Source organism: Zosterops lateralis (genome assembly GCF_965231275.1).
Source record: "Zosterops lateralis genome assembly, chromosome: 1".
Taxonomy (NCBI): domain Eukaryota; kingdom Metazoa; phylum Chordata; class Aves; order Passeriformes; family Zosteropidae; genus Zosterops; species Zosterops lateralis.
Genome location: NC_139762.1, coordinates 77,944,741 through 77,960,730, shown reverse-complemented (window position 1 = coordinate 77,960,730; position 15,990 = coordinate 77,944,741). Strand labels below are relative to the sequence as shown.

The 15,990-nt window shown below is 40.7% G+C and overlaps 1 protein-coding gene across 1 annotated transcript in view; it reads right to left on the bottom strand.

The window, feature by feature from the left end:
- Nucleotides 1-15,990, bottom strand: part of MYO10 (myosin X) — a 163,271-nt gene that overhangs the window by 43,507 nt on the left and 103,774 nt on the right. The window contains 9 exon segments of the mRNA XM_083866016.1: nucleotides 7,629-7,709; nucleotides 10,451-10,559; nucleotides 12,032-12,114; nucleotides 12,294-12,362; nucleotides 13,081-13,173; nucleotides 14,293-14,359; nucleotides 14,574-14,674; nucleotides 14,854-15,000; nucleotides 15,722-15,840. Of these exon segments, the coding sequence (XP_083722142.1) occupies nucleotides 7,629-7,709; nucleotides 10,451-10,559; nucleotides 12,032-12,114; nucleotides 12,294-12,362; nucleotides 13,081-13,173; nucleotides 14,293-14,359; nucleotides 14,574-14,674; nucleotides 14,854-15,000; nucleotides 15,722-15,840 (869 nt within the window).

The window sequence follows — 15,990 nt, the reverse complement described above, 5'->3', positions numbered from 1 at the left end:
TGTTTAATTCATTCCTGCTGCTACTCAAAGGAAGTCAAGCCTAGCGAGGGCTGGCTCTACAGCAATCACTGAAGATATTCCTGACTAACAGGACATGAGGGCTAATCTCACCTCATAGGCAGCAAGAATGTAAATATATATTTCACAGCCAAAAAAATCCTAAACCTTAAGAGATAAAATTCACAATATGCCCTAAGACACAGCTTAGCAAGGAAGAAACTTGTGAACTTTAAAGTTTTTGCTAAAGAACAATGCTCTGTACTCCAGCGATGCTTTTGGAGCTCTAGGGATGTCTATTTATCATGGACTGTGCATGTTCCCTTGGAGTAGTTACCATGAGAACACAGCAAACAGGATTTGAATGTAAATTGCCATTTAGAAATGGGGGGAGTTTTTTTCCTACCAGTTAAAGAAGAAAACTTCCAGAGCTTGATGAAGTACACAGTTTTTCAACGCATACATTTGCATGACAATGTTTGCAATTCAAATGCCTGGTAGCCTGCACAAGAAGGATGAAAAGCCAAGTTCTTTGCTGGTATTTATAAGAAGCATATACTTCAGACTTGGTATCAGTAGTTGCAGTTCCACGATTGCCTATCCATGCCACATAGCCACATACAAAGGAATTCGTAAGCCACAAAAAAACCCATCAGGTGGCACAACATGCAAGAATTATTGTAGTGCCTGAAATCAGCTGTAGGCGGTAAGATCATCTGCTGCTGGCAGATCAGTTGCTGAAGCAGTCAAAATCTTCCTCACTTCTAGATATTACACTGAACTACACAGCAAACACTGAACATTAAAAATATCCCACCCCCAGTCATTTGATTTTTCCACAGAATTTTTGTGGTACTTTGCCATCTGGGCCTCCCCCAACCAAGTCCCTCCTGAAGCAGCAATTGCTCCCCATGTGTCCCTCCATCCTGCTTACATCCTGCCACAATTACTATCCAATATCCAGAAATTGCTCCTACCACTTGTGGACAGAATCCTACCAAATGGTACGTGCTGCCAAACATGCAAAACTCTTGTTTGCCTGCTCTGCCTGGAGTTGGGTGCAACCTTTACAGCAGAGTGTCTGCTCCCTCGCCTGCAGCATCCCATCTCAGCTCTCTGTGCCTAGCCTTAAAGAACTCAATTTTAAACTCCTTAACCACGGTCACTGAAAGACAAACCCTAATACACTTAGCAAAGGAATGCCTCGTCAGCCCTGCTTAGCAAACAACAAACCTTGATGAAGAAGAACATGCCTTGTCTGGGTGACTGCCTGGAGAGTGGAATGACCTACTTCAGCCCAGCAAGCGGGGACACACTGAGACGGGGACAAAGGGACAACCCAGTGGCTTTCAGGCAGCATAACCAAGAGGCTGCACAGCAGTGATGGGAGTGATCTTTCAGGAAGGACACAGAAGAGAGGCATGGCTTACATGTAGCATGAAACGCCTTGTTCTTTCAGACAGGGATTCAGATTCACACGTAACATTACTGCCAGCACTCTGAGCAGGAGCAATTGCTTTCCTCACACCCACTTTCCTTATCACTTTTACCTAAGGAACGAGTCTTCTAGCGCCTGACCTAATTACTCAAGTGATGTGTCAGAAAATGATGCAGCTGGGACATACTCCACAAGTCTTGATTTGAAGCTATGTAATTCTGCAAAACCCAAGGCGACGAGATCCAGGTAGCTGAATTAAGTGGTGTTGGCCAGGCACATCACCACACCTCCTGACTGCGCCTTCCTGGTTATGAATAATAAAGTCTTATGAACCAGTTAAAGGGTAAGGAGGATAAATAGTTTGCAATTGGCCCCATGCACTTGTTGACCTGAGAGATCAGGCCAACAGGCTGTGTTTTTGGAAAGTGGTTGCTCTTCTCCCAAATGATGAACCGGAGCAGCAGCCCCCCAGGTCTGACCCAAGCTGCCCAAGCAAGAGCAATCTGTACTCACAGCCTGTGGCCCTGGTGCCTCCAGAAGCAATGACAGCAGTAATTGGCAGCCAAAAAGCCTTCTTAAACCAAGTACTTATTGAGAACAACTGAGATTAAAGAGAGATTTTTTTAAAAGGCAATAAGGATCTCTAATATATGAGTTGCTTATACAGCTGTGAATGAATACTGCTAGACCTTAACTTTCTACAGACTGCCCCATATACCCAGCAGCTCCACCTGGGCTATATAATCAATTTTCTCTACTTTGTAAGTATGACAGAGTAACTATTAACATGATCAGGCCATCTATTATCTTTTTCTTATGGACAGCAAGTCAAATTTACCCTGTGATCTGCTAGCTCCCAGTACCAGACACCACTGCAGCTTTGCTGCAGAAAAGCTACCCCAGGGCTTGGCAACTAACTAAACCATAGAGACGCCTCCATTTAGGACCTAACACTTTCTTGTTTTTGGCTGCTGGGCTCAGCATCTTAAAAAACATACAAAGGCATCTCCTCCCCTGCAAGGAGACCCAGAGTCTGGTGAATGTTACTGTAAAAAGCCAATGCTTGGTATACAACTCCAGTAGGATGGGCATAGAAGTTTGGAACTAGACCACCTTATTAAGGAAATTTTTTTTTTTTAAAAAAGACTTCTGAAACTGAAGTTATCCAGATGCTTAGCAATCCTGTGCTTCAGGTACAGTAGAATACCCTTGAAGTTCCGAGTTTCTCTCCCTGAATCTTTCAAGGTCATGTGTCAGTGCTCTTCCCAATGCAGTACCATTAGACTTGCACTCTTATCCATATTTCTGCAAAAAAAAAAAATCTCCCTAGAAGGCAAACTCAGTAATTCATACAGTCAAGTCTCAATATGACAATACTGCAATTCCAGCTTGACAACCAGCTCACCTACTGCGTTCCCTGCACTTGTACCTGCTCCACACCCTGCACACAATCACCCTTGCAGATGGGGTCAAGCTCTGCTATCACTTTTCCTTTGCACGGCATTCCTGAGCTGTACTTCTACCTGGTGTTTAGGCTGGTTTCATGCTATACTTATATTTGTAATGATTCAGAGTTATTTTAAGAACACAACTTTAATTCAGGCGCCAAGCAAAATAGGTTTCTATCTTATGTCATATTAGAGGACAAAATACTTACTATTCCAGAATGTCTCATGGTCATTAATGACCTATGCCTCAAAATACACTGCAGGTGCCAACAGCCATCCCTTGATCCCTTCAAATGGCTCTGTCCCCAGAAGCAATGTTAACAATCTCTTTGCCTTGATACTAATTTTCCCAGAATGTATATGGCATACGATAGGACTCTAAGCAGCAGATCTCAGAGAATTTATTACAGACTTTTTTCTACCAGTCTTCTTTTGAGCTGCTAAGGTATTACCAGTTTCACTTTTCCTGTTGCTCCCCATAGTCTCTACCCTGCAGTAGGTTTACAATACAGGTTTAATTTTGTCTCACTTATTTACCTGACCTAATTAAATTTTAAGATTAAAAAAATAGTTAATGTAAAAACATGAAGAGAAACAGAACTGCTCCTTTAGAGATCACAAGGTCTGAGAGAAGGCAGCTTTTATCTTGACAGTGACAAGACCATCACTACAATGGAGGAATGAGACAGACAATAAATGAGCAGACAGGGATGTGAGTAGAGACCCTGCAATCTTGTTGCCTAGTGGCACACACCAACACAAGTTTCCTATAAAAACAATTTCAAAAGTGAAGTTTTTGTCTACATCAAATACTTCATGTGAACGATAATTAAGCCAGGATTTTGTCTATCAGGACCAAATTTGCCTTAGATCTGTAACAAAAGAGAAGTACATGCACCTATTTATGTGCAGAAGAGAACAGCCACATCTGAACCTGTTGAAGAACAGAGGATTATAAAAATAAGCTGTAAAAACTGAGGTTTTGAGAGATCAGCACAGCTGAGGCCCTGCAGATGGTGGAGGTGGGGCCACTTGCTATGATTATACCAGTATTGTGCCACTGGAGATTATGCCAATATATTTTCAAGAAATAGCCGAAATGGAAAAGAGAACCTGAGAAAGCCCTTGAGTCCAAGACTGGCTGCTTCTGGGGACAGGAAAACTTCTGCATCTGAAACAGTTTGAATGGGAAGTTCAGATCTTAAATTTACTCTGATCTGTCTCCTGAATAGCACCAAGGCTTAGCAACTTTATTAATAGCTGCAAGCTGGAAGAAACATTCAGCTGATGACTGTAGCAAGAGCTGCAGCTTCTTTTAAAAAGACAGTCTTTTTTTTGTTGTTGGCTTGGTTTTGTTGTCGGGGGTTTTTTTGTGGTGGTGTTGTTTTTTAATTTAAGGTACACGAAGAAAAGGAGACAGAGATCAGAACAGGCAAGGTTCAACAGGAGACAGAAAAAGAAACATGAAACCAAGAAGCAGAGAAAGATGTGCTAAAGTTCAAAGGGATGAAATTATACATAGTTCTGCCAGCTGCAGTGACGATAAGGGGAGCTGAGGAGAAAGACACTTCATTAGCAGAAAACCCTCATAAAGCATACCAAGTGGAAAAGTTTCCATGTTATGGATAGCTCCAAACAGATTGGAAATTCTGAAAACAGATACACTGATTGTTCTGGGGTCTCCCAAAGATTAATGGGTCCTCTGTCCTTCTGTCTGAGGCCTGCCTGCCGAAATGTCTTGTGACAAAAGGTCACGTACTTCATGCGCTCCCTTTAGGAAATTGCACTAATGAGTGTAGAACCTGCTTTCATATGTAAATGTCCAGTGGTTTACTGCTTGTGCTGAATTATTTTTGCTTTACTGCTTATGCTGAATTGGTTTTGCTTGCCACTGCAACATATTTAAAAATTCAACTTTTGAAAAACTAAAACAATGAAATAATTACTGTAAATTATCGCATCTGCTACCAATATGAATACGCTTCAGTATCTAGAATAGCAGAGAAAGTAGTTTGCTATACATTCTGCTTGAGTTTAACTTCTCTTTGCTTAACTTCATTCACCTACAGAATTCACACCCACTTCTTGAGTTCCCCCAGCTCCTCCCCTCCAGTTACAAAGGATGTCCACCAATAGGCGTGTCCCCTATTTGTACCAAATCCAGACAGGAACAAGTAATGGAGAGGTTTTGCTCCCAATAACACAACTTCAGCTCTCTCCTTGATGAATCTCTCTGGTCCAGCTCTCCTTTAATGTTGTGTATATCAAAAAAGTAGTAAAACACCCCTTTCTTCCACATACTTAGGTATTTGGCAAGCACTGTTCAAGTATCTTCCAAGTGACATTTATCATTGCATATTACCATGACTGCAGATGGAAAACACAGAGGAAAATGCTCAGTGAAGACCTTTACTTTCTTTTGATCAAAGTTTACTTCACTTCAGTAGCTCATCTGAATCTTTGAAGCAGATTTTTTTCTAACCAGCCCTGCACAGCAAGTCATGTATGTGGTGATCCCTGGTAGTCCATTCACAGCTTCTGTGTCTCTGAGCCATGCTGGTTCACAGCTGAGCAAACTGAGTCACCTTATTTCCCTCTGTCTAACTGAAAAGAAGCAACATGTTGTATGAGAGGATAAACTACAAACTGCTTAATGGGATGTGCCCCTACAGAATCCAGCAAAAGTACACAGCAGCCATTGCTGCACAAAGCCACTGCTTTTATACCTGCTCCAGTACCTGCACTGCTGCAGAAGGAGAGACACCAACAATGTCACAAGGTCAGCACTAAAAATCATTGTGTCTGTTCAACGTGGAGTGGGGGCCAGAGAGCAGTGTACAGCAGACAAAACTTCCAACGGTGAATCCCAAAGGTGCATTTTGGTAACACTTCCCTGAATGAAGAATGCCATGGACAAGCATTATACATGTGGCTTTCCTTCTCATTTTCAGTCAAGTTTTCTACTGAGTCAGCTACAACAGAGAAGCTCTGTGACACCTGACTCTTGCTCTTCAAACAGCATTTCTTATTTAGTAAAGCCATTGATTCTAGTTAAATTTGCAATCAAATAAAGGGAAATGGAAAACAAGTACAACCATCTTTGCATAAGATTTCAGTAAGATTTTACATATACATTGAAATGGATTGTCTACAGAAATTTCCCAGTCTATTCCTGCATTCACTCCTGTAGTTAGAGCTGGTCCCCAGAGACTATCTCAAGCTTCTTCTCCTTGCACAGTGGCTAATTCTGTGAGAAATGTGTTTTAGTGGTAGTAAAATATGTATGCAGATACAGTAGCATGCTAAATTTGTCAGGGATGAAGCATTTTAGTGGAAAAATACTGGAAGAACTGGAAATGCAACTAGTGCCTGGTTCTTGCATCAATCACAGCAAATCCTTGTAACTTTGCTACTGTGAAGATGAGCCTTATTAGTCAGGTATGAAAGGACAGATAAGGAAAACATCTGAGTTTGTTACCAAAATCCTTCTGTATAAGGGTCATGGGGCTTCCAGACAGAAACAGGAGCAGGAAAGCAAGCAAATTTTTCGAAACTGCCTTCCTTCTGTGCTCAGGGACTTTGCTAAACATGCAGGCTCACAAATCCCAACTACTCATCAGGGCTCTGTCATCCATGTGGGTTCAGCTGCCTGGTGGCTTCACACCTCAGAGCACCCAACACCTCAAGACACAGAAAGTTGTTTTTATTTGCTTCCAGGCTGCTCCCTCTTGCTAAGGTGCCCAAAATCTGCATATTATTTGGCACATCACAAATCGCAGCACAAAAGCAGAGTTAACAGTCACCAGCTAAAAACATGTGAAGTCAAGGATGTACTGTCCAAGTAGCACTAAAACCTACAATGAAATCCACACATTTCTTTTGTTAGTATCCTGATTAACTAGACAGCCCAGAAAAATTGAACTATAAATATGGATTTATAGTAAAGTCACCATCTGTGAGTTGCCATGTGAAAACCATGAATCAGATTCACTAGCACCTCTGCCTGTTGTAGTTTAGACAAAAGCAGACCATGCCTGAATAACAGTCTTTTATGCCCAAAACAGATGTGCAAAACCCCAAGATATCAGAACCAGGCTAACAATATTGATTTCAATGACTACTCTACCATTGCCACTTCATTTCTAGATAGCCCTCCAACATATTTAGGCAAATCTTGACACTGCCTTTCATTATCTGTAACTCAAAAGACAAATCGATATTGTAAGCCTTAGTCTCCAAGCCTGTTTTAAGAACAAAATTCTGAAACAGAACAAAACATCCAGCATGTACAATTCTAGGTATCTTCATAAAATGAGAGACTAAGAGTCTGACAACAGAGTCATTCATACCAGTTTTTCTATACACATCTGAATCACCTCCTCTAGTGACTTAAAACAAACTTTGCAATTTTGATATTTTTTCCCGCAGAAGGCTCTCACAGAGTTGTCACACAAGAAGTGTAGCCTTCTACCTTCTGTTTATAACCTTTCTTAGAGCCAGTCATTTATCAGAGTTGTGAGCAATGACTATTAAAGAGTTGCATAGACCATGTGCAAAAAAAAAAAAAAAAAAAAAAAAAAAAAAATCAATCAAAAGCCCTTCCCAGTACCTTCCTCTTACAGAGCTTTCTACAAAGTCAGTGAAGAATGCTACCCTCTGCTTCACATAGTGGTAAATAACCAGACAGGCAGCAAAAGATTAGGCCTGAGATGTACAGAAAAGATGGACACCATTTAAAATCTTACCTTCTGCACGTTGGGTTTGATGCACCGAACAAAGAAAGGATTTGAAGAACTCAGTGTCGCCATTAAAGAATGAAGTGATTCCTGAAACAAAGGAAGAGAGAAGATAGTACTTCACAAGCTGGATTTTTGTACAAGTAACATAACCCTGGACAAGAGCTCCTGCAGCTCAGCACTGCAGACAGCATCTAACTGCAGCACCTAGTGGTGCACACCAGGAGTTACTGCACCCTGGAAGCTCCTGCTTCCCAACAGGGTCAATACAAGTGTGTTCGCTTCTCCCACTGGCTCTTCTGATCAAAAATGGCATCACCATTTTACAATTAACAAGATTCACAGATTGATATGAAGGAAACTGTTCATAAGGAAACACCAAATTGTTGTTCCTGGGATCTTTCAAATGACTGCTTAAGACTTAGGATCCACATTCCCGAACAGCTAAACTTGAGCAAGTCAAAAGGAAGGGGTCTGTGGTAAAATCCACCAACTCAGATCTCCTCTTTTCATTTCAATCACCCCAAACCCACTCATTTTCCACCTTCCCTGAAGAAAACAGGTTTTTTCTAGCTTTAGAACTCCAAATGATCCAATGCACATTAGATTATCAGTTGTCTGAACCTCAGCCTGGAGATAAAAATCACAAATCCCTCAGTCCTTTTATGATTATTACTTTAATTACACATCCGCCCCTTTCCCGCCTGAGCCATCATTCCATATCTTATTCCAACTTGCCTCATTCTGTATCATTAAGTAAGATGAACCTTTTTAAACTGAAGTCTTGCATTTACTTTGCAGAGATACAAATGATTGCAGAGGAGAGGAGCTCAGGCTCTGAAGAGCCCACAAAGCAAGCAATGGTTATGTTACAGCCCTCAAAGGTGGCGCTTTGAGCCAGGCAGCAGAGAGGATACAGAGCAGGCTGCCAAGGAGGCAGGAAGTGCTCATTTGAAAGGAGCAATACTGTGCGTCCTGCCATATGTCTTAGAGCAAAACTGTCAATGTCAGTCTATTATAACAAATTCTTGCTTTAATCTGCAGACCAAGCACTTACTTGGTGATTGAACCTGCAGTGATAAATGCAGCAGGCAGAGTTATGGCTGTGCACAGGAGCTGGTGCAGGGCAAAGTGAGCAAACAGCAAAATAACCGGGAACATAAATGGTAGTTCTTGGTTTGCTTGCCTTTGCCACCTATGAACTAGGGAGCAAACAAAATATACAAAGATGAAAATCTTTGTGTAAAGACAAATATTTACAGCTTTGAAAAGTAAAGGCTTCATTCACATTAAACCCATGTGAACATTACATCTGTGGACTATTCTCTCAATACAGGCTCCCACTTAGAGATTGGAAAAGTTGGTCAGTCTAAACAAAAATGATTTAAACTATTTTCACTTTCACCTGTGGTACAGCCAGCCAGATTCTGCACAGTGCTGCAAGCTTCTAAGTCACTGTCAGGTGATGAGCTAATCTGGAGCTTGCCCTGCTGTAATCAACAGGCTGAAACAGATGGTATCTAAACTCTGTTATTCTGTGTGCACCCCCAGGCCTGCATTAGGCAGGTCATCAAATGAAAAGAAGAGTCAACCAATTTATCATGAAAATAAAACTGTGAAGGCAAAGTTCTTATCTTCAGTTGAAATAAGATGGACTAATCCCTGTAAGGCTTTAAAACATGTAAAAACCACCCAACCTAAATCTCTGGGGAAGGCATGATGTGAAGGTCAACCTCTTGTAAAGCAGCCCAGCTGGTTAATGGTCAGTTACTGCAGCATTAGATAAGAGGCAATAATGTTTTGATTTCATGTTTTATCACCCTTATGCTTTCCAGGACCCCTGACAGAGAACAGAAGGAATACTACACATTGTTCTACCTTGCTAAATGGGTGAAAAAATACGGTCTGTTTTTGTAAGGTTAACATCTTAAAGGTCTACTTTGCATATATACAAATGACCAAGTGGAAACAGTACCTTCTGCTACCCCAGAGAACCAGCAAATAACACCATCTCATGACAAGAAATGGATACTTCTGAGATGAGTTATGGTAGCACAAAGCAAGCTGTCCTGAAAATACAACATTAGTGTTTTTTAATAAAAGACATTGTGTGTGCCCCAGCAAACACTCCTTGCTGTTCTGTCCAACACTTAGCAATAGTCTATTAGGGATAAAATCTGCCCTTAAGCGGTTCTAGTCTGCTCTCTTTTAAAAAAAGTGAATGAACTCTGCAAATGTATATTAATTCAAACAAAATGAAAGGCAACTAATCCAGACTTGTACTCAAGCAATTTAGGAGATGTTTCATGCCAATCTTTCCCTTTTAAATAATTTGCAGATAGACTTTATGGTAGATTTCAATTTGGTGCCATTTTTGATGAGAGGCTATAAAGCCTCATAAAAAGGTGTTTAACAAAAATGCCTTCCAAACTTTAAGTTAAAGCAAGGCAACACCTTAATGAGGTATTTATTCAGCACTTATTTTTCTTAGCACACAGGCACTGCTGTAAGGCTTTGTGGGATTTTGTGGCTGGGTTTGGATTATAAAGACAAACCAGGACAAGAGAGACCAACTTCACAGATGAGCCTTAAAATAACAAATAGGCAAGTGGGGAATGTAACAGGAGTTTTGTGGGAATGGTGTGATGGAAAGGTTAGCGTCTACTTGAAGCTAGCCAGGGCAGTCAATTGGTTAATTAGCAAGGGCAGTGTCACAGAAGAGACAGCACTGTTTTCATGCTCGAGTTTTGCCATTTTCAATCTGCACCTGTTCTTTACAGGGTCTGTCTATTACTGATTAGCTACAGAGCAGAGATGACACATTAACTAACCTTGAACTGGAGACTGACAGTGGGTTTTCGGTGCTTGCTTCCGCATTTAAGAGTGTCCTGATTGTTGCGACTTGAAACGTGCTCAAATAGATCATAGATGAAATCAAGACTGAAATGGAAAAGGAAAACAGTATTTCTAAAAGTGTATCTTAACAGACTATGAGGTTCACCACTGCAGAATGCAAAGAAAGCCCTTAGCAAGAAAATCCTCCATCATAAACATACTTATTGATATTCTCCACAATCTTCAATAAACAATATATTTTGCCTTTGCAGAATTTATCCAGGGGAGAAAAAACAAAGCAAAACAACAAAACAAGGGGGTTATTTCTTCTCCACTCCAAACACATCATTAGGGAAATGAAGTGTGAAGTCCTAGAGGCTCTACTGCATTTTACTCCACTCAACTGAAACTACAGCTGACTGCAACCAGAATTTTACCTGAACAAAGACTAAAAAAAAAAGACTTCCAGCTTGGTTAGAGATGTAACACAAAGCAGCCACTCATGCAAGCCTCACTTCAGATAACAGCTGTGCATGCTGTTTTCTACCCTACTGGTTGGGTACTCTCTTCTTAGCATTTCTACAGAAACACAGACATTTTAATTCAAGCTCTACACAGATGTTGGTGCAAAAGCAAAATCAGGCTCAGCCAAGTTTAACTCATTTATTCTTTTTACCTAGATACTTCAATTGACTTCAGATGTTATATCAGAAATGCTATAAATGCAGAACAAATAACACAGAGAGGGAATTGCTTATCAATGATTTCCCCTGCACAGAAGGGCTTAAGGGATTTAGAGACAAGCAACTCGCACAGCAAGGCAGGATGACTGGATGGGATAGAGGAGGGCAGCAGATGAGACAGCAACATCCAGGCTCAGCTCCATCCTCTTCTGCCATTCCTCTCGGTGTCCTGGAGTCTCAACCAAACACCTACAAACAGGGATGTGGTACTAGCACAGCTCACAGGGTACCACTATAAGGACCCAAAGATCTTACACTGCAGAATGACATGAGACATGCAGGTACCAAAGGCATCCAAGCTCAGACTTTCAGTCAGATAAATCTTAATAGAAGTTCTCCCCTTGAAGCAATAACTATGTGGCAGTTTGCACTGGAGTAGTCTCTGACAGCCAACGTTCAATCAGTTAGGGAATGCCAGAAATACAAACATGACATAAAAAACCACATATGCACACTGCCTATGAGAGTCTCTAAACAGTTAAAAAACATGACCACTTTCCAGCATCCATAGTCATTACAGAGCAGCAAGTCAGTCCTCTAGGAATGCCCTGGACTGAACAGCAACATTAGCACAATGTAGGTAAACCCAACTTTGTCAGAAGCGATTACAGGCAGACCTGCTTACAGGCAACTCTGATATGCTCATTTCTGTGATATGATATGATATGCTCATCTCTGTTTCATTCTATGCTCATTTCAGATCTGTCAAGGTCTGCTGCTATGCAACACCTAACGTACTCAAACCCTGGCAGAATTAGGCACTCAATCCTGGCAGAATTAGTTGATACAACACTCCTTAGTATAATGTCCTTAACAAAAATTGCAGAAACTTACCTGCTTTCACGTAATAAGTTCAGGAGATCATCTCTAAAAGTATCTCTGTTCTTCTCCAAGATCCCCCTGACATCATACTGGACCTAGAAGGAAACAGAGCTGGTTCAAACAACAAGCCAAACACTCAGGCACCTCTCACAAGAGCAGTGCTGTAAAAAGTGCTGAGGGAACAGAGCGCTTTAGTTAATTTTGAGCAGCCTTGGGGGAAAATTAAGCTAATGAAAGTTCTGCTTGGAATAATTTCAGCAAATAAAGAAATTACCTCCCCAGCGTAGTGCTTCACTCCAAAGTTGTGAACAGCAACCCTTGGTTTTACATAAAAAGGATTGTTCTAATTGGAGGGGGAAAAAAAAGAGAAAAATATTTGGAGGGGTTTGTCACATTATCCTCTCAACCCATAACCTAAACAGACCATTGTCTTCCAGTAAACTCCCTGGAAGATTAGTGCTCCAAAAGCAAACAACCAACTCATGATAATAGGATTTGTTAGTCTGGGCTGCTTAAAATGCAGCAATAACAGATTTATAGCACATAAAAAGGCATTATACAAAACCTGAACCCCATCTGGCAGAACCATCTATAAAAGGCACTTTGAAAAAGAAGGCTCTGTCTCAAACTGGCAGTTATGAAGTTTCGTGGATATGCATGCATCCCAGAAATAATTCCAGTGTCACAAATAAAGGTAACACTAATCTGGATAGAGGAAACAGCCAACTTTCAGTAAATGGCATCAAGGTGAATGCTCTATTACATCAAGGGAAATTGAAGATCTAAATACTCTGAGCTACTGGAGGTTGACAGAGCTCTCATTAAGAGTAGAATTTGACTTATTCACCACAACAGAAAACTTTATGTCAACAGCAACAAGGATATGTTCTTCCAGTAACCAACTCAGCCTTGACAGAAAAGTATACAGATTACCACAGAGTAGGATCACATCCAAAAAAGCCTCTAGAACTATGCACCCATATGCTTGAACCATGCATTTCTATCGAAGCAAAAAGACCCTACATAATTTGCACAGCAAGTATCAGCAAAACGTCACATACAGCATGCTGGGCATTCAACTTCTCCAGTAAGGTGGAGTCAGTAGCTTGAGGAAAATGGCTCTCCTCATTGATGAGTGCCAGTAGTCCCAGTTTCTAGAAGAGCAAGAAGAGGCAGAAGATGAATTAGTATATGGATGGACACAGCTGTTGTCCCCAGTTTGGAAAAATCACAAAGCCCTTTAAGCTGCTGTGTGCACAGAGGCACAAAACCACTGATATACAACAAAACTCCACTCTTGAAGGTGACTGTAATCCTGTTTTTCTGGCAACACTCCTTTTGAAATACAGAGCATATGATCTGTGAACAAAATAAAGAAAAAGAAGCTACTGGAAGAATCAGTTCTCTTGATGGGGGCAGTTTTTAGATGCATACAATGACATTGCTCCATAATATACCCCCAGCCTCCAAGATCTCCAGTGATCAGGAGCCTGAGGAGTTTGCGTAAAACAGCCTTTCAGAAAGTGTCTTCCATACAACTATCCACTCAGTTGTTGAACCAATGCAAACTTTTAACACCCACAGTGCCCAGGGGCAGAGCAAAAGATGTGTAGTTTAACTTCACCCTGCATGAAGCACAACCTCCCTTTGCTTTACATATGTCTCCGTGTAATTTCCTTTGATGTTCCCTACTTCTCATGCTGGAAGAGGTGGTAAACAAAGCAAGCTACTCCACAGCTGATTAATGTGTCCAGCAAGCTCCAGGTTGATATGGCCTCTCAGAAAAACACAGTTCTCCAGGTGCATGTTTTAATACGCCACTCCCCAAGGGCTCAGAGCAGCTCCTGAAAAGCCACACTGCCCTGACTGCAGTCACGTCCTGCTAGCTGGATTCCCTGCCTGCAGCCACTCTGCAACTTCCGTGCTCATCTGAACTCCTGCAGTCACACACCCTGCCATGGAGACAAGCTCACACAGCCTGCCTGCACTGATGGCAAGAGTGACCATGGACCAAATGATTCCTTTTAATCATCTCCAAATACTGCTTTTGTGTATAATCACACATGGAGAAAAGTTGCTGCAAGGAAAAGAGCTCACAATATAATCTTTAACATAGCCGCACATGAAAATGAACTGATTAAAAGTTTGCTACTTAAAACATGCAAGATCCACCATTCTCTTCACTTGTTCTTTGTGTTGTCAAATGTTTTAAAGACATTTTACCTCAGAACAAAAAACTAAAAATAGGTAACAGTATCAAAATTCTTTCTTACCTTTTCAATAAGATCCAAGCACTCTCCATTGTCTGTCCAGTCAATATCCTCCCAAATGAGTCCTTCCCTAAGGAAAATAAAGCAGGCCTTTTTATTGAAATTATTTTAGTTGCAGAAATAGCAGAAGCTGGTGCATTTATCTTGCAAATTACAGCAAAATCAGCTTGTTTTTATACACAGCTCAGACAGAGACTTTCAAAGGAAGCTAAGGTAGCTGCGAACTAAGACTTCAAGTGAATATGATATTGTCAAAATTCTTTCAAATTTCTCCTCTCTCTCACCTGCTGTATTCCAGCTGCTCCAAGGAAAAGATGTGTTTGTTGAAATACTCCTGAAGTTTCTCATTTGCATAGTTAATATTGAACTGCTCAAAACGGTTTACCTAAAGAGACAAGAAATTTTCAAAAATGCATACACTTCAAGTATTTTATTCTGCAAACAAGGGAATGGGTTAGGTAGTAACATGTTTAAAAATCAAGTTCCAGAAAAGATGACAAAAATATGTAAAGCAATAAAGCATAAATATCAGACAATACACTTGAATAAGCTTTTGAAATCTACCTCAAAGTTTTCAAATCCAAATATGTCCAAAATTCCAATAGTCTTGAAGTCTTCCTTGCTCCTGATTCTGCTATTGATTTTCTTAATGACCCATGCAAAACACTGAGAATAAAGTGCCATAGCCATAGAATCTCTGCTGTCTATTGCCTGTGTTAGAGAGGGAATACACAACACATCAACCACCCTGTGACTGAGAACTGACCAGACTCTGCTGGTCAGTGTCCTTAGCACAGCACAAGACAAGGTATAATGCAAGCAGCTTCCTATTCTTGTGTAGCTTGGCAGCAATTGTATTGACACTTACAAGGTATCATGATTCGAGCTTTAACAGTTTAACTAAAAACAGCTGTGCACCTCTGTGGCTTTAGAATTACATTTCAGGGCTAAAGCATTCAAAAACAGGAAATTATAAACTTCAGGTAAGGAAGAAGGAAAGAGAAGTGCAGAAAATAATACCTTAATTCACCCTTTTCCAGGCAGAAACATAATGTTATGCATACCTATTTCTAATTCTCTTCCTGCAAATTTTAAAAGTATTTCTCCTGAAAATTTTGAAAAAATGCCCCCCTGACACAAGTGTCCATGGTGAAAAAAATGCCAGCCTAAATGTTTAGAATTTGAAAAAAAAATGGGAAGTAATCAGGCTTCATAAGAATAACAAGAGACAAGCTATAAGGCCTGGCCAGAATAACAGGATGGGATCTAAAGAGATTATACCCTTCCCCAAAAAATTATGTAGTACTTTTGATTGCAACTCTGATGCATGAGCTAAGCTTCTGCTCTTGAGTGATCAGTGATTTCTCTGGACTTGAAGACCAAGACATCTTTCAAAAACCCTAAAAACATGTCAAAATTGAGATCCCTTTACCTGTTGTATACTAAGAGGTGTTAGGATTTCTTCTCCCCTGAGTATCATGGACCTCTGAGTCAATGCTTCTGTTAGCTGTGTGGAGTCCAACCCCAGTAACTCAGCAGATCTACCCAGGGCTGGCAAAAGAGAAAGAAAAATACAAATATGTCCTTAAATGTAAAAAGCTATGAAACCGATTTGGTTTTCTACCATTATTATTATTATAATAACTATTACTACTGCCACCATTTAAGATGCTCCTAAAATGACAGGGATTAGAGATGAAA